This window comes from Schistocerca gregaria, chromosome 8, assembly GCF_023897955.1.
Source record: "Schistocerca gregaria isolate iqSchGreg1 chromosome 8, iqSchGreg1.2, whole genome shotgun sequence".
Lineage (NCBI taxonomy): Eukaryota > Metazoa > Arthropoda > Insecta > Orthoptera > Acrididae > Schistocerca > Schistocerca gregaria.
In genome coordinates this window covers 458,112,242-458,136,419 of record NC_064927.1, presented here as the reverse complement: position 1 = coordinate 458,136,419, position 24,178 = coordinate 458,112,242, and the positions used below count along the sequence as shown (strand labels likewise).

The 24,178-nt window shown below is 43.8% G+C and overlaps 1 protein-coding gene across 1 annotated transcript in view; it reads right to left on the bottom strand.

Moving 5' to 3' along the window:
- LOC126285243 (uncharacterized) overlaps positions 1-24,178 on the bottom strand; it is a 163,858-nt gene that overhangs the window by 5,885 nt on the left and 133,795 nt on the right. Inside the window, exons 4-5 of the mRNA XM_049984540.1 lie at positions 22,849-23,166; positions 8,040-8,233 (exon numbers count right to left, since the gene is read on the bottom strand). Coding sequence (XP_049840497.1) covers positions 8,040-8,233; positions 22,849-23,166 — 512 coding nt within the window. The remainder of the gene's footprint in view (positions 1-8,039; positions 8,234-22,848; positions 23,167-24,178) is intronic.

The window sequence follows — 24,178 nt, the reverse complement described above, 5'->3', positions numbered from 1 at the left end:
TATAGTGGGAATGCGGGAGGCCGGGTGGACGTACCGCCGAATTGCTCAACACGTGGGGCGTGAGGTCTTCACAGTACATCGATGTTGTCGCCAGTGGTCGGTGGAAGATGCACGTGTCCGTCGACCTGGGACCGGACCGCAGCGACGCACTGATGCACGCCAAGACCGTAGGATCCTACGCAGTGCCGTAGGGGACAGCACCGCCACTTCCCAGCAAATTAGGGACACTGTTGCTCCTGGGGTATCGGCGAGGACCATTCGCAACCGTCTCCATGAAGCTGGGCTACGGTCCCGCACACCGTTAGGCCGTCTTCCGCTCATGCTCCAACATCGTGCAGCCCGCCTCCAGTGGTGTCGCGACAGGCGTGAATGGAGGGACGAATGGAGACGAGTCGTCTTCAGCGATGAGAGTCGCTTCTGCCTTGGTGCCAATTATGGTCGTATGCGTGTTTGGCGCCGTGCAGGTGAGCGCCACAATCAGGACTGCATATGACCGAGGCACACAGGGCCAACACCCGGCATCATGGTGTGGGGAGCGATCTCCTACACTGGCCGTACACCTCTGGTGATCGTCGAGGGGACACTGAATAGGGCACGGTACATCCAAACCGTCATCGAACCAATCGTTCTACCATTCCTAGACCGGCAAGGGAACTTGCTGTTCCAACAGGACAATGCACGTCCACATGTATCCCGTGCCACCCAACGTGCTCTAGAAGGTGTAAGTCAACTACCCTGGCCAGCAAGATCTCCGGATCTGTCCCCCATTGAGAATGTTTGGGACTGGATGAAGCGTCGTCTCACGCGGTCTGCACGTCCTGCACGAACGCTGGTCCAACTGAGGAGCCAGGTGGGAATGGCATGGCAAGCCGTTCCACAGGACTACATCCAGCATCTCTACGATCGTCTCCATGGGAGAATAGCAGCCTGCATTGCTGCGAAAGGTGGATATACACTGTACTAGTGCCGACATTGTGCATGCTCTGTTGCCTGTGTCTACGTGCCTGTGGTTCTGTCAGTGTGATCATGTGATGTATCTGACCCCAGGAATGTGTCAATAAAGTTTCCCCTTCCTGGAACAATGAATTCACGGTGTTCTTATTTCAATTTCCAGGAGTGTAGATTTGATATAAAAGTAAGGTTATGCATACTGGCCCTAGACAGGCCATTCTTTTCGGGCCGTAGCGGCCAGTCCGAGTAGCCGACGTGTCATCGACCGCCAATGGCATCACTGGATGCAGTGTAAACTGACATCTGGCCTGAAAACCGCTTTCCAGGTCGTTGTCGGGTTTATTGTCCTCGCAAACGGTAACAATCGGTCGCGTAGCCTCACGAGGCTGACTGCACCACGTTCTAGTCTTCCCATAAAGGAAAACTCCCTGACAGTAAGAGAACTGGATTCGGGTCCCCGGCTTGCCAGTCTCCCGCTTGCCACACAGCTCTGGGAGCCGACAGAATTGCTACAGATCTTAGTACGAGGGTCACTCCAAAAGAAATGCACAGTATTTTTCTAAAAATCCGTCTTTCATTCTCCATATTTGAAAGTATTACAGTGTGTAGGTACATCCTTCAGGAACAATATATTCATTTCTCCACATAATTTCCATATCTCTCAACTGCCTTACGCCATCTTGGAACCGGCGCCTGTACACCCGAACGGTAAAATTCTGGACCAACCTGCTGGAGCCACTGGCAGCGTGGACAAGGGAGTCATAATCTTCAAACCTTGTTCCACGAAAGAGTCTTTCAGTTTCTCAAAGAGGTGATAGTCACATGGCGCCAGGTCAGGACTGTAAGGCGGGTGTTTCGGTGCTGTCCATCTGAGTTTTGTGGTAGCTTCCATGGTTTTTTGACTGACATATGGCCGTGCATTGTCGTGCAGCAGCAAAACGTCCTGCTTTTGCCGATGTGGTCGAACACGACTCAGTCGAGCTTGAAGCTTCTTCAGTGTCGTCACATATGCATCAGAATTTACGGTGGTTCCACTTGGAACGATGTCCACAAGCAAGAGTCCTTCGAAATCGAAAAAGACCGTAGCCATAACTTTTCCAGCGGAAGGTGTAGTTTTGAATTTTTTTTTTTTCTTGGGGGAATTTCCATGATGTCACTTCATTAATTGCCTCTTAGTTTCTCGTGGAAAATGCTGGAGCCATGTTTCATCACCTGTCACAGTTCTTCCAAGAAATTCATCTCCACCATTCTAGTACTGTTCCAAAAGTTCGCTGCATACTGTTTCTCTTGTTTCTTTGTGAGCCACTGACTACATCCTAGGCACCCACCTAGCACAAACCTTTTTTTAACGCCAACACTTTCAGTGTTCTGCAAACACTTCCTTCCCCTATCCCAACGTAGCGTCACAATTCGTCCACTGTGATGCGTCTGTCAGCAGTCACCAATTCGTTTAACTCTCTGCACATTGTCTGGAGTGTGTGCAGTACGAAGCCGCCGCTGCGAGGACAATCCTCAACATTGCCGTGCCCGCTTTCGTCACGTAAGCTGCTTGCCCACCGACTAACTGTACTGCGATCGACAGCAGCATCTGCATACACCTCTTTCAACCTCTTGTGGATGTTTCCCACTTTCTCGTTTTCACAGCATAGGAATGACAGCGTGTTCCTTCTGACGAACGTCAAGTGTAGCAGGCATTTTGAGGACATACTTTGACGGCGCCACTCACGGGAACAGGTTGAACTGTTTGAAAACACACTGTAAAACTTTGGCTTGGCTCTGAGCACTACGCGACTTAACTTCTGAGGTCATCAGTCGCCTAGAACTTAGAACTAAGTAAACGTAACTAACCTAAGGCCATCACACACATCCATGCCCGAGGCATGATTCGAACCTGCGACCGTAGCGGTCACGCGGTTCCAGACTGAAGCGCCTAGAACTGCACGGCCACACCGGCGGCTGTAAAACTTCCGCACATGCAGAATGAAAACTGTATTTTTTCAAAAATAGTGTGCATTTGGTTTGGAGTGACCCTCGTATATACCATGGAAGCTTTGTGTCGCCAAATACATAAGCTCTTGCAAGAGATGCAACATGCAACCGTAGGACTGGAGAGGTTTACACTGAGGTGACAAAAGCCGTCGGACACCTCCTAATGTTGTGTCGGACCCTGTGGTCAAGTGGTTCTAGGCGCTTCAGTCCGGAACCGCGAGACCGCTACGGTCGCAGGTTCGAATCCTGGCATGGGTGTGTGTGATGTCCTTAGGTTAGTTAGGTTTCAGTAGTTCTAAGTTCTAGGGGACTGATGACCTCAGATATTAAGTCCCATAGTGCTCAGAGCCATTTGAACCATTTGTGTCGGACCCCCTTTTGCCTGGCGTAATGCAGCAACTCGACATGGAATGAACTCACCAAGTCGTTGGAAGTCCCCTGCAGAAGTGTTGAGTCATCCTGCCTATATAGCTGTCCATAATGGAGTAAGAGTTGCCGTTGCAGGATTTTATACACGAACTGACCTCTCGATTACGTCTCACACATGTTTTATGGGGTTCTTGTCGAGTGATATGAGTGCCCAAATCCTTCGCTCAAACTGTCCGGAATTTTCTTGAAAAAACCCAATTGCCGACTGCAATGCAAACAATTGTGGCCCAGTGGTATGGTACATTGCCATCCACAAAACATTCATCGTTCTTTGGGAACAAGTGGTCTCCAAGTAGTCGAACATAATCATCTGTTGCCAAGAATCGGTTCAGCTGGACCGATGGACCCTGTCCGTTTCATGTAAACACAGCCATCACCAACTCGCACATTGCCTAGTTGACAAGTTGAGTCTTTGTGGGGTCTGCGCCACTCTCGATCCCTGCCATCAGCTCTTACCAGCTGAAATTGGGATTTATCTGAGCAGACCACGGTTTTTACAGTCATCTATGGTCCCACCGATATGGTCACGAACTAGGAGAGCTGCTGCAGGCCATGGCGTGCTGTTAAGCAAAGCCACTTGCGTTGGTCGTCTGCTGCCGTAGCCCATTAACGACAAATTTCGCAGTACTGTGCTAACGGATATGTTCGCCACTGATTTCTAATGTTATTTGACGTAGTGTTGCTTCCCTGTCAGCGGTGACTGTCTGACCAAACAAACCAAACACCGCTACTTTCGGTCTTTGTCCGTGCAGTGAGAGGTAATGTCTGAAATGGATAGTCTCGGCACACTCTTGACATTGTGGATTTCGGAATACTGAATTACCTAACGATGTTCAAAACGGAATATCCCGTGTGTCTAGCTCTAACTACCACTCCGCGTTCGAAGTCTGTTAATTTCCGTCCTGCGGCCATGATCACGTAGGAAACTCCTTTTACATGATTACAAATGACAGTTCCATCTGCGCATTGTCCTTTTATAGCGTGTGTGCACGATGCTACCGCCATCTGTATATGTGCATATCGATATCCCGTGGCTTTTGTCACGTCGATGCAGTGGAAGAAGTGGAAAAGGAGCTCCAGAATAACATCAACATAATAGCAAGGAACTGTGAGAGATCAGATTTTTGGTGTATAGTGAGCCAATTCAAAGCGCGAGAATTCCAAGTTTATAATAGATCAAGTGAAATATGACAACCACCTTTTATAGGCAGGACTCCAGACGTTTCAGCAATGGCAGTGGCGAAGCACAAGAAGAAAAGAAGTAGGAAGAATTGCTGATCAGAAGATTTACATAAAATTCTAGTGAAGAGGGTATTCCTGTATTCCTACTCAGTTCAGCACAGTATGTCACTTCAGAATTCTAGTCGTAGTGTGGATGACATGCTGACACCGAGAAGTTAAAATATCGGTCAACACTGAAAGGGCATAGAAGCGCTTTTTCCACATTACTAATTCCGGGACACCAGACCGGCATTCACCTAACGGTCTGTGGAAAACCCGCTAATAACATCCAGGATGACAGCTACACCGAACATCGTGATTAATCCACCGCACAATCAGCCAATTATCTTCAAAATCTGGACAGAATAGAAAAATGGATATAAAATCCTACAAAACTGTGTTCTTTGTAGATTCTTTGGCCACTGATTAGGAATCCAACGTCGGAATTACAAAATTCAAAATGGGGGATCCAATTTGGCAGACCAAAAATTATAAATGTAGTGGATTCGAATAAAACTTCGAGTATAATGTTTTATGAGGTCGCTGACAACGAATTTGGAGTCTAAATTGCAGTATCGAAATGTTGTATTCGATATTTTATATTTTTCAATCTACATCATAGTCATAATTCGTTGCTTGCGCCAGTAATGTTTTCAGAAGTGTTGTCTGGTTGTCGACAGGGAGATGGTTCAAAAAGGTGATCTTTTCCCTTTAGATGGCGTCTGTTTATCTTCTTCAATTCTAATTTTCTGGACTCTGAAACTAAATGAATCTGAAAGGGACTATTTGTATGCAAAATCTTCTCGATAACGCAGGCTATCCTTACTCCGATTTTCTTGCTCATCTTCAGATAGCTGACCAATTGGCATTGGAGCAGCTTCGATTATGGAATATCTGCGCATCAGAATTATGTAGACTGATGTCAACATCGGGTATTGTTGCAGAATATCGTGAGACCAGAGCAGCTGGCATCCGACTTTCGAGAAATATAATTTCTTTCACAGCTCTTAATATACATGTTTTAGTTCAGAAGCTATCCGTACAAAATCTGAATAGTTTTGCAGCATTTTGGAAAAAAAGTATAACTAGAGGGAATTTTGAACTTGTAAAAAAAATTCAATGTCGATTTGTGAAAAAAGAATAATTTTGAACTTGTAAAAAAATTAAATGCCAATATGTGGAAAAGTTGTGTTCAAAATTCCGAATACCTCCCCAAGAATTCTACAGATAATAGTTCATGAGATAATTGCAATAATGGGAGACCGATTTTTACGGTGTGGCACTGTCCAACAAAAACGTGCAAATATCCGCACACAGATACATTTGAACTCGTTAAATATTGTATTAAGGTAGTAGGAGCGCTATTTACAAAAGTGGAGCCACGCAGAGGAAATTTTGTAGCCAAAGATTTCATATTATGTTGGTAGCAGTTTAGTTTTCGGTCTATACACGTCACTACACCAGTTAAAAGTGCCATAAACATAGCTTTTGGAGTGTCTCCCATCTTATTTTATCTTCAAAACTAGACAGGATAGCTGTTAATACGAGGGTTGTCCAGAAAGTAAGTTTCGATCGGTCGCGAAATGAAAACGACAGTGAAAACCAGAAACTTTTTATTTGCAATAGTTAGCTACACCTTACATATACTTCACTACATACTTGCCGCTCCAACTTCGAGCTTTGTCGTAGTGTTGTATCAACTTTCCAATATCCTCGTCATAAAAAGCAGCCGCCTGTGCTTTCGGCCAGTTTTCTGCACTGGTCTGCAGCTCGTTGTCTGTGGAAACATTTTGTCTTCATAGCCAGCGGTTCTTGTGAGCAGAGATGAGACTCACGGGGAGCCAATTACGGACTATATTGTGGGTGATCAAACACTTCTCACCGGAAACGCTGCAGGAGCGTCTTCATTGCTCCTGCACTGTGAGGCCGAAAATCGGCTTGAAGACTTACTTTACTTTTTCGTGTCCGGAAACTACAATTTGTTTGCCCAGTATAGGGCAATGTCCAATGCTTCTTCTTCAGCCAGCCAAGATCGTCGAGGGTGCATCTGTGGGGGCAGGCAGGGCGTTCTAGGAGATGTTCCATGTTCTGTCGAGCGCCGCAGTCTCATTTCTCGTCATTTTCGTCCAACAAACCCCATTTGATTAGATTATATTTCACAGGAGCCACCCCAGTTCTGATGCGGTTAAGCATTCTCCAGGTTTTCCAATCACCAGAAACGCCGCTTGGTGGGTCCTCTCTTAGTGGATAGTATATGGGCGGCTCATCTAAGGCGCAACTTAGGAAACGGCGTCTGGATTTGAGTCTGCTGGGGCCACACTCTCGGCCAAATATTGAGTGACGGGCATCAAAGGTTTGTTTTAGCTTCTCCGTGTGTTCATGGGCTTTCCTACGTGAGTCAGGGTTTGTGAAACCTTCGGACCTGTGAAGATTTTCTATGGGGGTCGGTTTCATGCAGCCTGTCACTATCCTGCTTGTTTCATTCAAGCTAATATCAACCTTTTTTGCGTGGCAGGATCTGCATCATACCGGGCAGGCATATCGGCAGTTGAGAAGCACAAAGCTTGGGCTGAAGTTCTGACCACCGTGGGTTTGGCACCCCATTTGCTATTGGACAGCTTTCTTATTAGGGAATTTCGTGCTTCTACTTTTTTGCGTCTTTTTTCGCAATGATATTTGTATGTCAATGTTCTGTCCAGCACGACGCCAAGGTAGGTGGGAGTATCTGTGTGTTCTAGTAATGTCCCATCCCAGGTAACATTGAGCCTGTACTTTGCCTGCCTCGAGTTCAGATGGAATGCACTCATTTGAGTTTTGTGAGGGATTGGGTTTTAGAGCATTGAAGAAGGAACTGCTCGACAGTTGTGTTATGTGGGTTGCATGACACAGGCGAAATCTCTAACCAGGCCCTCATACTTGGCGGGGAAAGCTATTCCCTACGCATCTTTACGTGCTCACTGTTCACTCAGAACTGAAAAGAGGGACGCGACACGATCTACGGGCATACTAGAGACACTGCCCAACACGCCTGTGCAGAGCTTTACCGGATTTTCCCAGTGGTTTCCATTTCGCGACCGATCGCAACTTACTTTCTGGACAACCCTCGTATATGAAACAGGGCAAACTAACAGTTCCTGAAAAATGTGTCGTTGCATGATTCACTGTTTCTAGTCAGCTGCTATGGTGCGTATCATATCGACTTGAGACTGTAATGGCATCGCACACTGGCCAAGTATGCACCAGTGCTAACTACACAAGAGGTCAGTGGACTAAAGTTAGAGTGCGCATCATTTCTTCTATTCTGTCCAGGTTTTGAAGCGAGTTGGTCGACTGTGCTCTGGGCAGATTCGATCCAGTACCGGCTCTCCTCTTCATCCCAGGCAATGTGGCACTCATGGATATCCAGGTGAGTTACAGTAGCCCTGAATTATTACATTAGCCATTATTACCGGTAGAGGAAGGAGGTGATGGCGTTGTCGGTGTCCCTCTTGACGAAGTGCCTCTTCTTGTGGTGATCTGACGCCGGCAGCGAGAACCGGTGTGGTGGCTCTGGTATAGCTGTCTGTTCTGCAGAATCATATGGCCGCACTGGCAGCTGCGGGGGCGGTGGAGGCGGCGGAGGCGGCAGGCTGGGTTTCTCCGTCTGTGGACACCAACACACACACACACACACACAGCGCTGTAGTCTGTTCTGGAGCGAGGCGACTTGAGTTAAACAGCCTCATGCAAACTCGACACAAGCATCGGACACAACCGTCCAACTTCAGGACTCCTTCATAGCACAGAACCGCCACAATCAACATGGTTTTATCAAGCAGTACTTTTGTGGAGCAAGTGTTCTCCAGGTGACTGACTTAGCTTACATGTTCATTGACAAAATTAACGAAGCGTTCTATGGTCAAGTTCGACACTTCATTTCTAAAAATCAGTGTGCAGTGACGGATTGTCTCATTACTGTCTTGAACTAGCTCCTACGTGCATCCTGTTTTCACTGTTTCTAACTAAATATCATGTACTTAAAAATGTAACTCAAAGATTAAATTAGATTATTTTTCGTTCCATAGATCCGTGCTGAGGAGATCCTCGCAGGTGTGGAACATGTCATTTTTTAAAGCTGAAATAACAATACTAACAGACTGAATATATACAATACATCATTTGTTTCTATTAAAAAATTCATCAGTTTAGTGGAAGGAGTTTGCCACTAGTAAGTCTTTCAGGCTCCTTTTACACTGACCTTTATTTGTAACTAAATTTTTTATGATTGCTGGCAAATTATTGAAGATGAGTGTTCCTGAGTAGTGGACCCCTTTTTGAACTAAAGTAAGTGCTTTCAAGTCCTTGTGCAGACCATTTTTGTTCCTGGTATTGTATGTATGAATTGAGCTGTTTGTTGGAAAAAGAGATATATTATTTAGGACAAATTTCATTAAGGAGTAAATATACTGAGAGGCAGTAGTTAGTATGCCCAGTTCTTTGAAGAGGCTTCTACAGGATGTCCGTGAATTTACTCCACAAATAATACGTATTACACGCTTTTGGACTTTGAAAACTTTTGTTTGACATGAAGAGTTGCACCAAAATATTATACCATATGACTTGGAATAAAAGTAGGCAAAGTATGTAAGCTTTTTCATTTTTATGTCGCCTATGTCTGCTAACACTCGAACTTCAAATACAGATTTGTTAAGGCGTTTCTGCAGTTCTGTGGTGTGCTCCTCCCAACGGAATTTATTATCAAGTTGTAATCCCAGGAATTTAAGACTGTCAACCTCTTCTATCTGCTCTACTTCATACTTTATGCGTAAACTGGGTGGAAACCTCTTACAGGTTCTGAATTGAGTATAGTGAGCCTTTTCGAAGTTTAATGTCAGTGAGTTGGCTTTAAACCATTTATTAATATCCATGAAAGCATCATTAGCAGATCTTTCTAGAACTACACTCGACATACTATTTATTGCAATACTTGTGTCACGTGCAAACAAAACGAACTCTGCTTCTGGCAGTGTAACTAGTAAGAGATCATTAATGTACACAAAGGCACAAAGGTTGAGTTGGAAAAATAAGTGAATGTCAATTGTAGGGCAAAGCCTGTTCTACCCCACACTGTGGGTGGCATACATTCAGGGTCAGACTTGACTGATTGATTTATGACCTTAACCTACTGTTATGCGAATTGATTTATGATCCCAATTTAGCATAGCATTAGGTTACGGTCATAAATAAATCAAGTTTACGCATGCATCTATGCAACCAGCAATATGGGGTAGAACTGGCTTGTCCATCAATTAATGCCTGTGACACCAGTTCAAATGGTTCAAATGGCGCTGAGCACTAAGGGACTTAACAGCTGAGGTCATCAGCCCCTAGAACTTAAAACTACTTAAACCTAACTAACCTAACGACATCACACACATCCATGCCCGAGGCAGGATTCGAACCTGCGACCGTAGCGGTCGCGCGGTTCCAGACTGGAGCGCCTAAAACCGCCGGCCACCACGGCCGGCGTGACACCAGTAATGGTACGAATGGATTCTGAGAAGTCAGATACACGTGTTGTCCCATGCTAAGACCATTTCACATGTTCTCCTATGGCACGAATTGCAGGTGCATTATAGTATAAGAATGAAATGGTGTAGCGGCTTATTATGTACTAAAGCTGAGGTACTCAGAACTGTATGATTCTTGAATGCAAAACGTTTAATTACATACAGATTCTCTGTGAAATTCTGACAGTGTATGACTCAAATGTAATGTCTCGCCCTGCAGTGATGAAATGGCGCCAGTAATCTGACTAAGGCCAAACAGACTTGATCAACCCATCACAAATGTGGGCGATGCTGATCGCGAAAGAAGACTACCGACATCGACCACAGATGACAACACCAAGGCTGTTGATGAAGTAGATTATGGAGACAAGAGATTTTACAACAGTGAAGACTTTGATACAGAGGTTCTCAAATCACTTTGACGAAGAGCAGATTTCTGTCACTGAGGACTAAGGACTGGTAAAATGTTCTGACCATTATTTAGAGCAACCTGGTGACTGTGCTGAGAAATATTGTCACATACCTGTGTTAGTTTCAAATGTAGTACAACAGTAAACAAAAATTACTTTTTGCTCGCCATAATAATGAGTCACTCGGGCGAGTCCTCTTATTTGTTGTAACCAGAGTGTTGCTACTGCTGCATGCAGTAGAAGGTGTCCAACTTGTGTTCCTGATACATCACTGTGTTTGTTCTATCTTAGAGTTAGGAAATATGAGTTGTATGTTTTGTAAAAGTTATGTTGTGCTGCAGCATAACAAGTGTTTCATACTGGGTAAACCAGGGAATAAAAAGTCTAAAATATCATCACATGAGGATTTGAACCTGTGTTATCCTGAAAGCAAGTCCAGTGGCTTACCACTGCGCCACATCGATTGATAAGACGATGAGAAAAGTGGCCACAGTGAAAAGGGTGTGAGGCAGGGATGCAGTACTTTTCCTCTACTGCCTAACCTGTATCACAAAGGAGTAATTGCATAAATAAACCAAAGTTTCTGAATAATCATCTTGGGGTTGAAGTTATTTTCTTCCGTGTTTGCTTTAACAATATGTATGTTTTTGAATAGGGTCCGCCTTCAGCAAAACACATTTTTTGTTTTTTAATCAAAACACGTTTCACTGCAGTTGCAGCATCTTCAGTGGGCTTTTATTTTCGATCTGTTAAAGATAAAGAGTGTTCTTTGCTTATTACCACATGGTGTGGTTTTTTTGTAGAAACGCAACACATCACAAAAAACGGCACCATGTGATAAAAAGCAAAGAACACTCTTTATCTTTAACCAGATGGAAAATAAAAGCCCACTGAAGATGCTGCAACTGCAGTGAAACATGTTTGGGTTAAAAAACAAAGAGTGTTTTGCTAAAGGCGGACCCTATCCAAAAATATACATAAAGTTTCTGAAGTTGGATAAAAATTCAGAGTTCAGTGGTGAGAGACTTAGATAAAGTTGTTGAAAAACTGGTGACCTCAAAACAGAAGAAGTGAAGAAAATCGACTACCTTTCATGTTGAAATTGATGTAGATGATAAGGAAAACAATTCTCTGCAGAAACAGAATGGAAAGAAATATGGAGAAAACAGTATAAGAACGGACAAGATGAGTGGACTCCAGATAACAGCTAGGTGGTACTAGAGGGAGCTCCAGAGGACGAAAGTTGCTGGGGAAGACCGAGAATGAAATGTACTAGGCATAAATGCCTCATAAAGGCATGTTTTCAAATCGAAATTTAGTTTTACGTGGAAGAGCATTTCTTAAACTATCTTTATACATAGCTTCCTCTACTTTTCAGACATTTTGCACAGCGAGAAACCAACTTTTCAACGCCGTCTTCATGGAATGACGTCACCAGTGAAGACAGCCACTGCTGAATACCGGTTTTTGGGTCGTCATCGCTGTCACAGCTTCAAATTCAGTAACAAATGGTAGGCAGAATGTGCGAGATTGGGGCAGTACTGCTCTCAACTGAATTGTTAAACACTGTTTTGAGTGAAACTAGCAGAATGGCGATAGACGTTGTCGTGAAGCAACACTACGCCGTGACTTTTATTAACATTTCACAGTATCATAGAACACTGACGGCTTCACCTCTGGGAAGGAACTTACCAAGCATGCCCTGTCTTTCGCAGAACACGGTGCGCACGATGTTTTGTGCTGATAACGTTGTCTTGAACCTCTGTTTTTGGGGGCCCGTGAGTGCCTCCACTCCATGGACTGTTGTTTTGATTCAGGAGTGACATGAAAAACCAAAGTGTCATCACTAGTCACAATTCTGTCTAAGAATTCCTCTTCCGCATCACTGTATTGGGTAACAAACGCCAAAGAACTGGCTAATCGCTTCGTTTTGTGGACATCTGTAAGTATTTTCGGAACCCAGAGGGAACCCAGTTTGCGGAAATTTAAGCGATTTGTGACAATCTCATGCAAAACGACGTTTGAAATTTTTGGAAACTGATCACAAAGCATTCTTCTTGTGAACCTTCTGTGGCCGATGTACAGTGACCAGTTTTCGTCCCGAGCGCTAGTAGAGCTCATTCGTTTGTTTAGCAGGAGAGGGCGACAAGTGTTTGCCACCTTTCGGGTGGTCAACAATGACAGAATCGATACACACGCCCTGCACTCTTTCTCAAACGATCTTGCAGAAACTATTCGGTAAAAAATTTCATTTTTGCTTTACATGTCAGTTTCATAAGGTGTGCCCATCATTGCGTTAATGGTCATAGTTATTGTGATATTTAAGTGGAAGTGAAAGCATTCCGTCTTCAGGCTACAAGTGGCCCATCGGCACCATCAGACCGCCGTGACATGCTCAGTTGAGGATGCGGATAGGAGGGACGTGTGGTCAGCACACCGCTCTCCCGGTCGTTATGATGGTTTTCTTTGATCGGAGCCGCTACTATTCGGTCGAGTAGCTCCCCAGTTGGCATCACGAGCCTGATTGCACCATGAAAAATGGCAACAGCGCATGGCGGCCGGATGGTCACCCATCCAAGTGCCGGCCACGCCCGACAGCGCTTAACTTCGGTGATCTGACGCGAACCGGTGTATCGACTACGGCAAGGCCGTTGCCTAAGTGGAAGTGAGGCACTGAGCAAAATTCGAAAAAGTTTGCAATGAAAATAGGAGTAGCTATGATTTTGCCTGACTACGAAATTTAGCTAAGGTATTGAAGTTCTCTTTCGACTTGGGTGCAGGTCTCTACCGGTCACCAATCTCGAGAAAACTGATATGAAGCAGTGTACTCACTTGCGATCGCACCGCGCTAGCGGTAAAGCCAGAGTGAAATATCCACAACATTCCTCGTATTTCGTAAACGGTTTGAGACATCGAAATAAGATTTTGGTAAATGGTAGCACACAGAGAGAGTATTTCGCCGAATGGTTATGATAAAAAACTTCATTATCTACTGTTTTATTACACTAACTGCAGACTTTTTCGATGAAAGAATGTAATTTTTAATGACCATCGATAGCTGGTGAAACGAGATATGATGTGGTTTCTGGAACAACATAAGTGAAGTCATTACAATATTTTTATATATTGAGGCTGTGCTTTTTCATAAGATGCTGAGCATACTTTTCGTCAGTTCCTTAATAAAATTAATAAACCACTGTTTCAGAATTCTCTCGCAGTTACATCTGCACAACATGTTATTGAGGTGAGACTTTGTAAACTCCGATGAGTTTTCGCAAAAGAAGCAAATTTTAACATGGGAACTAGGGAAACGTGTAGGTCTTACTCAAAATTCCACACACGTGACACTTCTCTGAAAGTTGACAAACCAGGAAAAATAAATAGCTGCATTTTTCTTTTTAGATAGTAAGCAATGAAGAGGTGACAGATACATTTGAATGGTCACTGTGCAAGTTTTGGTGAGAAGCGGCTCCGCTTAATGTTTACAAAAAATGTGAGTTTAGGCTTCAGTTTAGGATGGCACTACCCCTCCAGCACTCGGTATTTCCCCTACAGCGCCTGTCCTCAGCCCCCACCACTACCTCTTTCCCCAAGTCTCCACATCCACCGGCCACAGTATTCTGCAAGCACTGTGACTGTCTTAAGCAAATTGTCACTGACAACAGAAAGGTGCCCACTCCCTGCTTCCTCGTGAACGTTATTTCGTCGATTGTTGAACTGATTCGTCACTTTCTCGCCATTCCATCAATCATTAAATTCTCACAATGAATCTCTACAAGTTGACAATCAATTTCAGCTGGCTTAACATATTTTGCATTCAAAAATCATTTTACAGAACGCATTTCACGATCGGTTGCTCATACATTGAAACATTTTGAACGATCACTAACTAAGGAATACAAAATACTATCCAGTTGTTATAGCGTCAGTAGAAAGACAGCGAACCAGAGAGATGTGTGCGAATGTGCGAAACTGTGACACCAGCGCTGCGGTGGAGGTAGAGCGAAGCGGTACTTAACTTTCCTGACACACCTCGTATACTATAGAAGTTCGATGACGTTGATTGTAAGTGATGCTGTAAATAAAAATATAGTGAGACAGAGGTAAATCGTGTCTCCGCAGTTCAGTCTAGTCAAAGACTGAAAGAATGCTACGGTTTGCGAAAGTTTGTAAATCTTGACTTTAAACATTTTAATGAATAACGTTGTGGTTGTTGAACTTCTGTTAGAGTAAGCCGTTTGAAGAGACTACTATATTCCACATGCGTGATCTCTTCCGACAGTAATAGAGAAAAATAAGGAAATGCTGTACACGGATAATGAGGATAAACCACTGGTGGGAATCATATGGAGTTGCCATGGTTTGCTTTTATCTTCAGCCGAAATGTTTTTAAATGTTTAATATGTATCATTCTTATATTGATAGCGGTTATGCGGTTAACAGTAAATACAAATGTAATGAAATGTTATTCTGTTCTTATAAATAGCCCTTTATTATTTGTAAATAACAGATTTCAGCTATCAGTCGTCCTTTGGAATTTTTATTGGCAAATCTAAATTTCCGCTAGAAACTAGCCATTCTCAATGTACTATCATTTTTGGTCAATTCATGTAATGCCTGTCGGTCGGGCTTTGTCCACACTTCATTGAATTCAGTGACCAAAAATGATAGTGCATTGAGAATGGCTAGATTCTAGTGGAAATTTAGATCTGCCAATAAAAATTCCAAAGGGCGACTGTTAGCTGAACTCTATTATTTACAAATCAAAAATAACGGTCGCTGCGTGCAACGGCCTCTGAATGGAGGGTAACCTGAGTCCTTTATTAGTCAAGATCGCAAACATTATTTATAATAGTTGAAAACTAGTTTTGGCTAAAACAGTCACTGGAAATCCTTTCTTAGTCAAGATCTCAAAAATTATTTGTAATAACTGAAAACTAGTTTAGGCTAAATAGCTAACATTCTTCAGATGTCGAACCAAAACTAGTTACCTATGATTATAAATAATTTTTGCGATCTTGGCTAATAAAGGATTATTTATAAGAATCCATAACTTAACATTCGTAGATCGCTTATCTCCAACCTGAATACGCCAGGAAAACACAATTCTTTTCTGAAGGTATCTGTCTTGAGTGTAGACTTGTATGGAAGTGAAACGTGGTTGATAAACAGTTCTGGAATCTTATGATATGTGGTACTATAAGAACAACGCTGATGATCACGTGACTGATGATGTGGTTCTGACACGAACTGGGGAGACAAAAATAATGGATCGACTAAACCAAGAGATTGCTTAATAGGAAACATTTTGAGATATCAAGGAATCGTTCGTTGGACCAGGTAATCTGTTTACTCACGCAGGAATTCTAGTGTTTCCTATCTGCGCTACTCTTGCACTTGTTTCATCAATGGAACATTCCAGCTGCCACGTATTCATCAACACACCCCACCTTCCTTTAATTCCCATGCACTCCCTATCTTCTCCCAAAAGAATTTCAGTCGCCATCAACTCCCAGATTGTGAGCTTATTCCCGAGATCTAACTCTCCGTCCAAGCACAACCTGCTCTGTCCATTCCACCTCAAATAAGTACTCCAACACACATGTCCCTTGCCCAACCGGCACCCCATTCCTATCTTCACACCTGCTTCCACTTTATGAGCTCCTCCGCACAAAGAAATACCTCACTCTTCAACCCCCGAACATCCCCTCTCCCCCACGCCCCCACAGTTACCGGAAGCCACCATGACATCGATCACACTATGTTTTTAATGTCCATCACATCATCATCATATTTTCACAAAAACCATCATCTGGATTTTAACTCAGTAAGTTGTGCAGAGTGAGCATAAACTTTCACCGATAGCAAAAATATATTTCTAACCAGCTACACTAGAGACAGCTTTGCGGTGTATTGCAAATGGTAGCTTAAAACACAGCATTTTTTATGGACACATTTCCACAGGTGTTCAGTTCGTTGCCCTTGGAACGCCTACGTGATCCTCACTTTCTCTCCATGCCTTGCCGGCACCAACTCTGCAGGATACTTTCTTTGTGCTGTACGAGTTTATTCATATGACAATAGCGACCTAAACGTTTTATCCTTCACGAAATTCCACTAAATAGAGGTAGTGGCCGTGGTGATCCACCTATTCTGAAAGGTTTCAATCAAGACCTGGAGAAACAAATACCCCCCAGTGTAGTGGTAGAGCATCCACCTGAACCATTACCGACAGTTGCAGTTATCATAACTACAGTGTAAAGTTACAGCGTACACAGGTAAACCACTGCGATAATGGTAGACTTAGTGCAAGAGAACTGCCCAGTAATTGTGTTGTCCATTAAGCCAAACCACAAGTTCACTTTCGTGCTGTCCCTTATCTGCTACCACAGATGTGGGTTCTCCGACTCCCAGATCAGTGCACTATGCTTGTTTACTTTCCTAGAGATAAGAAAAGTTTCCTCATCAGAAAAACAAACTTTATTAAACAAGTCACTGTATCGATTCGTTCCAGCTTGTTCCCAGCAAAGGTAGGACGTCTGGGCCTATCGTCTGTCTTCAAATCTTGCTGGTGTAACACTTTATACGCATGGAAATGAGGCTGTTTGCGTAAAGCCTTCACCGCAGCGCTCTGAGGCCAGCCTGTCGATATCCGCGAGCTGCATCGAAATGCTGTTTGCAAGGTATCAGCAGTGTAGCCATTCACTCCAGGTCTACCGCTGCTTGCCTTAGTTACCAACACTGCCAATCTGTTTAACCCTAGGAATACCAATGGAGTAGCGGAGAAGGGGGGGGGAGGGGTACTTTATGCCCACCATTTTAAAGTATTATTACATAGTCAGGTGCTTTAAATCCTAAATTTTGAAAAAAAATTGTTATTAATGAAGACATGTACTTGATTCCGCAAATGTTTAAAATTTTTCAGTTGAACTCAACCCAAAAATTCGGGCCTTAGTAGCAGATGCGACTTTTCAAAATGAATGTCATGTTCGATATTTTCAGGTTTAGGACGCTACTTACACATCAATATCTCTTTAAAAATTATATTTTGGAAACAAAACAAGAACGCAATATTTCTTTTAATCGGAACAACAGGTTTCAACAGTCTTTTCTGTCACATTCAGGTCTTAAATCTTCTTGTATTAGAACATGTCCATTTTACTCTGAACCTCACGCACAAGATGACAAGTGGATAAAACTCAGCACGCTACTAACGCTTGTCATCGTTAAAATGTTTGAAAACACACAGCACCTTGTCCAAAAGGCCACGTCCATACACGTATTGCCCACTATGCTTGTTGTTGTTCCCAGAATGAGATTTTCACTCTGCAGCGGAGTGTGCCAGACCCAGACTCGAACTCGGGACCATTGTCTTTCGCGGGCAAGTGCTTTCCAATTTTCTTTTTAAATCTCATTTTGTTCGTTATAGTTCGTTGCAATTGTTCGTGGCGGACGTCCCCTGACGCCCAATGAAGTTTGTTATTGATCCATTCATTCAGTTTTTTTTTTTTTTTTTTATATATATATTACAGAGGGCAGCTAACCCTCTGACCGAACACGCTGTGCTACTGTGTCGGCTAGCCAACTGAGGTACCCAAGCACGACTCACACCCTGCCCTCACAGCTTTACTTCTGCCAATACCTCGCCTCCTACCTTCCAAACTTTACAGAAGCTCTACTGCGAACCTTGTTGTTGTTGTTGTTGTGGTCTTCAGTCCTGAGACTGGTTTCATGCAGCTCTCCATGTTACTCTATCTTGTGCAAGCTTCTTCATCTCCCAGTACCTACTGCAATCTACATCTTTCTGAATCTGTTTAGTGTATTCATCTCTTGGTCTACCTCTACGATTTTTACCCTCTACGCTGCCCTCAAATACTAAATTGGTGTTCCCTTGATGCCTCCGAACATGTCCTACCAACCGGCCCCTTCTTCTGGTCAAATTGTGCCACAAACTCATCTTCTCCCCAATTCTATTCAATATCTCCTCATTAGTTATGTATCTACCCATCTAATCTTCAGCATTCTTCTGTAGCACCACATTTCGAAAGTTTCTATTCTCCTCTTGGCCAAACTATTTATCGTCCATGTTTCACTTCCACACAAGGCTAAACTCCACGCAAATACTTTTAGAAACGACCTCCTGACACTTAAATATTAACAAATTACTCTTCTTCAGAAACTCTTTCGTTGCCACTGCCACTCTACATTTTATATCCTCTCTATTTCGACCATCATCAGTTATTTTGCTCCCGAAATAGCAAAACTCCTTTCCTACTTTAAGTGTCTCATTGCCTAATCTAATTCCCTCAGCATCGCCCGAGTTGACTGACCACATTACATTATCCTCGTTTTGCTTTTGTTGATGTTCATCTTATATCCTCCTTTAAGGACACTGTCCATTCCGTTCAACTGTTCTTCCAAGTCCTTTGCTGTCTCTGATAGAAATACAATATCATCGGGGAACCTGAAAGTTTTTATTTCTTCTCGATGGATTTTAGTGCCTACTCCGAATTTTTCTTTTGGTTCCTTTACTGCTTGCTCAATATACAGACTGAATAACATCGGGGAGAGGCTACAACCCTGTTTCACTCCCTTCCCAATCACTGCTTCCCTTTCATGCCCCTCGACTCTTCATTCCTTAACCCTTCTTCTACGATAAGTCGTAAGGTCAGTAGCGCCTCACGTGTTCCAATATTTCCACGGAATCCAAACTGATCTTGCCCGAGGTCGGCTTCTACTGATTTTTCCATTCGTCTGTACAGAATTCGCGTTAGTATTTTGCAGCTGTGACTTATTAAACTGATAGTTCGGTAATTTTCATATCTGTCAACCCCTGCTTTCTTTGGGATTGGAATTATTATATTCTTCTTGAAGTCTGAGAGTATTTCGCCTGTCTCATACATCTTGCTCACCAGATGGTAGAGTTTTGTCAGGACTGCCTCTCCCAAGGCTATCAGAATTTTTAATGGAATGTTTTCTACTCGCAGGGCCTTGTTTCGACCCAAGGCTTTCAGTGCTGTGTCAAACTCTCCACGCAGTCTCACATTTCCCATTTCATCTTCATTTACATCCTCTTCCATTTCCATAATACTGTCCTCAAGTACATCGCCCTTCTATAGACCCCCTATATACTCCTTCCACCTTTCTGCTTTCCCTTCTTTGCTTAGAACTGGGTTTCCATCTGAGCTCTTGATATTCATACAAGTGGTTCCCTTTTCCCCAAAGGTCTCTTTAATTTTCCTGTAGCCAGTATCTATCTTACCCCTAGTGAGATGCTTGTTATATGATACAAATACGGTATACAATATATGCTGGACACATACTAAACAGTGTGAAACGACTTCAAATGGCTTATAAGGTACTACAATAGGATGTTTAAGACCTGAAACAGACAGGACTCAGTTGTTTTGAATTAAAAATATTTTGTGCTATATTGGCTTCTGAATGGTTTTTAACAGTTAAAACAGATCATCCTTCAGTACTCTCCTAATGAGAAAATTCTGTTATGTCGTGAATGAAAGACCACTACAATAAACGAAATTTGTATTTTTAAAAAAACTTTTTGTGATGAGCATAAAGACCCCCCGCCTTGCTCCTGATTCAGCATTGGTTGTATACGGCATTGAAAATCCATTGGTATTGCTAAGTGTACTAAAAGATAATGTTAGGTTCTTGTGCCTAATTAAACAACAGCAGTTCTTTATAAAGTGTGTTATTAGTATGAGTCAGCAACAATTAGCGAAATATGTTTTCTTTAATTGTACAGGGTGGGCACGAAGTACTCCTGCCCTGGGTACTATGCGTTATTGGAAATGCATTCTCCGCATCTCGTGGTCGTGCGGTAGCGTTCTCACTTCCCACGTCCGAGTTCCCCGGTTCGATTCCCGGCGGGGTCAGGGATTTTCTCTGCCTCGTGATGGCTGGGTGTTGTGTGCTGTCCTTAGGTTAGTTAAGTTTAATTAGTTCTAGGGGACTGATGACCATAGATGTTTACTCCCATAGTGCTCTGAGCCATTTGAACCATTTGAAATGCATTGGTAGTGGGAGCGTTAAACCTTTCACTTCTGGTGCTTTTCACGTGTGCTGGATCTGACTATCGACGATTTGGAACTGTCGCTGAATTGCAACAGTCGACCGTGTGCTTCATGAAATCATAAAACACATTGCACTTTCTTCCGCACAGACGCTTTTGTGACAGCAATAGGCCTCAATTGACGCTAACTGTAACACGTGGAAGTGGATCCATAAAGAACTATATGAGCTAAGCTACTATTTCGAACACACTGCGTACCTACATCTAGCGTAGTTCCCCGAAAATAAATTTTTGTAATCAGGGAAGGAGTTTATGTTCGCCTCCTAGAGGGAGGAGTATTGTACGGGGGTAATCCCAAAACTAAGGTCTTCAATTTTTTTATTTAAGTACAGAGACCTGTTTATTTCTACAATGGTTAACATCAGTTTGCAGTTTGAACATTTAGCCATTTTTCGACATAATCACTATTTCTGTCGATGCATTTTTGTAGACGCTGTGGCAGTTTTTGCATGCCCTTGTCATACCAGCTCGCTGCCATGCTGTTTCTGGACCCGGTCGTCACGGGGGACGAAACCTGGGCATTCCTCTTTACACCTGAGACGAAGCAACAATCACGTCAGTGGCGGTGCCCTTCTTCGCCAAAGCCGCGGAAATTCAAACAAACACAGACTGCCAGTAAAGTCATAACAACCGTGTTTTGGGATCGGAAAGGGGTATTGTTGGTCTACTTTATGCCCACTGGGACCACAATTAACGCTGACAGATATTGTGATACTCTGAAAACACTCAAACGGGTAATTCAGAACCAGAGAAGAGGAATGTTGAGCAAGGGCGTACACATTTTCCATGACAGTGCTCGCCCACACATCGCTCGGCAAACCGTTGCTCTCCTGCAAGAGTTTCAGTGGAACGTAATCACCCACCCACCCTATAGTCTTGACTTGGCACCCAGTGACTATCAAGTGTTCTCTAAGTTAAAAGAACATTTGGCCGGAAAGCGATTCTGCTCCAACGACGAGGTGAAAGAAGAGGTTCATAACTTTCTGAACAGCATGGCGGCGAGCTGGTATGACACGGGCATACAAAAACTGCCACAGCATCTAAAAAATGCATCGACAGAAATGGTGATTATGTCGAAAAATGGCTAAATGTTCAAACTGGAAACTGATGTTAACCATTGTAGAAATAAACAGGTCTATGTACTTACAAAAAATATGAGACCTTACTTTTGGGATTACCCTCGTACGTAGAGTATCGTGTAAGCAAGAAAGCACAATGTTTTCCGGTTCGGCATGTAAGTCTATACTAGATACATCCACGAGATTTGTCTCAAAGGTAGCATAGCTCATGAAATGCTTATGCATACGTTTCTACTTGTTCTCTGACAGTTCAGTTACAAGAGCTTCAACCATGGGTAGCGTTCACAAAGATGATGCATAACCACAATGGAGGTTATTTATTCGCGAGCTCTTGGATGAAACCTTTTCGGACAGACAGATCACAGGAGACGGTCGAACATCGTGGCCACCATATTCACCTGTTTACGTTCACCTGTTCCTGATGTGGAAACTTGTATGGTACCAATGCGAGATACTTATAGACGGGGTGACGGAAGAGATGCTGGCAAAGACAAGGAGAGAAGTTGAGTATGGGTAACAAACGAAGCACATGTGGAAATGTACTTACGATAAACTTTGTGAGATAGGCTACCACTTGCAACAAATCACATAGCTGTATCTAGCATAGCTACTTAGAAATAAATTTTAGTAATCAGGGAAAGACTATGATCATCCTGGCCGGCCGAAGTGACCGAACGGTTCTAGGCGCTTCAGTCTGGAACCGCGCGAACGCTACGGTCGCAGGTTCGAATCCTGTCTCGGGCATGGATGTGTGTGATGTCCTTAGGTTACTTAGGTTTAAGTAGTTCTAAGATTTAGGGGACTGATGACTTCAGAATTTTAAGTCCCATAGTGCTCAAAGCCATTAGATCATCCTGAATTCAATTTTTTTTAAATCGGTGGGCGAAAAGTGGCAACTTGGCTACTAACAGCTCACGTTTCCCCCATCTGGGAGGGGGAATGTAAGAAACTTTTAAATAAAAACGGACGCACGTTCCTTGCGAAAGTATCGATGATCTGGCACACATCTTACACATAACAAAGATTGCACAGGTAGTGTGGCGGGCTGAACACCGCGGCGCTTGCTGTACGACGCACCCGAAAGCGCAGACGTTCGGTAGTCCTGCTTTGGAAGGTCACTGACTGACCTGGAACTCTGGCGGCGGTCCGTAGACGAGGTGAGGTCGCACAGGCGGCTTGGGCTTCTGAGGAGGCGGCGGGGGCGGCGGCGGCGGCGGCGAGGGCGGCGGTGTAACCGGTGGCAGCGGCTTGGCGGTCTGGTACCTGGGCGGCGGCAGCGTGGGCGGCGGCGACGGCGGGGGCGGCGGTGGAGGAGGAGCATTCGCGATGGGCGCGGGGGCGTACAGCACGTGCAATTTCTGCGGGGGCGGCGGCCGCGCTTCCCGGCCCGGTGGTGCCGCGGGCACTGGTGGCGGCGGCAGCCGAGCCACGTCCGTCGTGGACCACTGCGGGCGGAAACGCAGTATAAGTAATCCCGCTGCTAAATGAATATGTCTTAAGGGTGTAAGAGAACCGGAGAGTTACACGGGATGCACAGTAATACGGGAAAGAACAAAAGCAACACGTTAACATGCCTCTAAGTCCGTACCTTTGGAGAAAAGGGAACCACTCGCATGAATATCAAGAGCTCAGATGGAAACCCAGTTCTAAGCAAAGAAGGGAAAGCAGAAAGATGGAAGGAGTATATAGAGGGTCTATTCAGGGGCGATGTACTTGAGGACAATATTATGGAAATGGAAGAGGATGTAGATGAAGATGAAATGGGAAATATGACACTGCGTGGAGAGTTTGACACAGCACTGAAAGCCTTGGGTCGAAACAAGGCCCCGCGAGTAGACAACATTCCATTAGAACTGCTAACGGCCTTGGGAGAGCCAGTCATGACAAAACTCTGCCATGTGGTGAGCAAGGTGTATGAGTCTGGCGAAATACCCTCAGATTTCAAGAAGAATATAATAATTCCAATCCCAAAGAAAGCAGGTGTTGACAAATGCGAAAATTACCGAACTATCAGTTTAATAAGTCACAGTTGCAAAATACTAACGCGAATTCTTTACAGACGAATGGAAAAACTGGTAGAAGCCGACCTCGGAGAATATCAGTTTGGGTTCCGTAGAAATGTAGGAACACGTGAGGCAATACTGACCTTACGACTTATCTTAGAAAAAAGATTAAGGAAAGGCAAACCTTTGTATCTGGCATTTGTAAACTTAGACAAAGCTTTTGACAATGTTGACTGGAATACTCTCTTTCAAATTCTGAAGATGGCATGGGTAAAATACAAGGAGCGAATGGCAATTTACAACTTCCACAGACACCATATGGCAGTTATAAGAGTCGAGGGACATGAAGGGGAAGCAGTGGTTGGGAAGGGAGTGAGACAGGGTTATTGCCTCTCCCCGATGTTATTCAATCTGTATATTGAGCACGCAGTAAAGGAAACAAAAGAAAAATTTG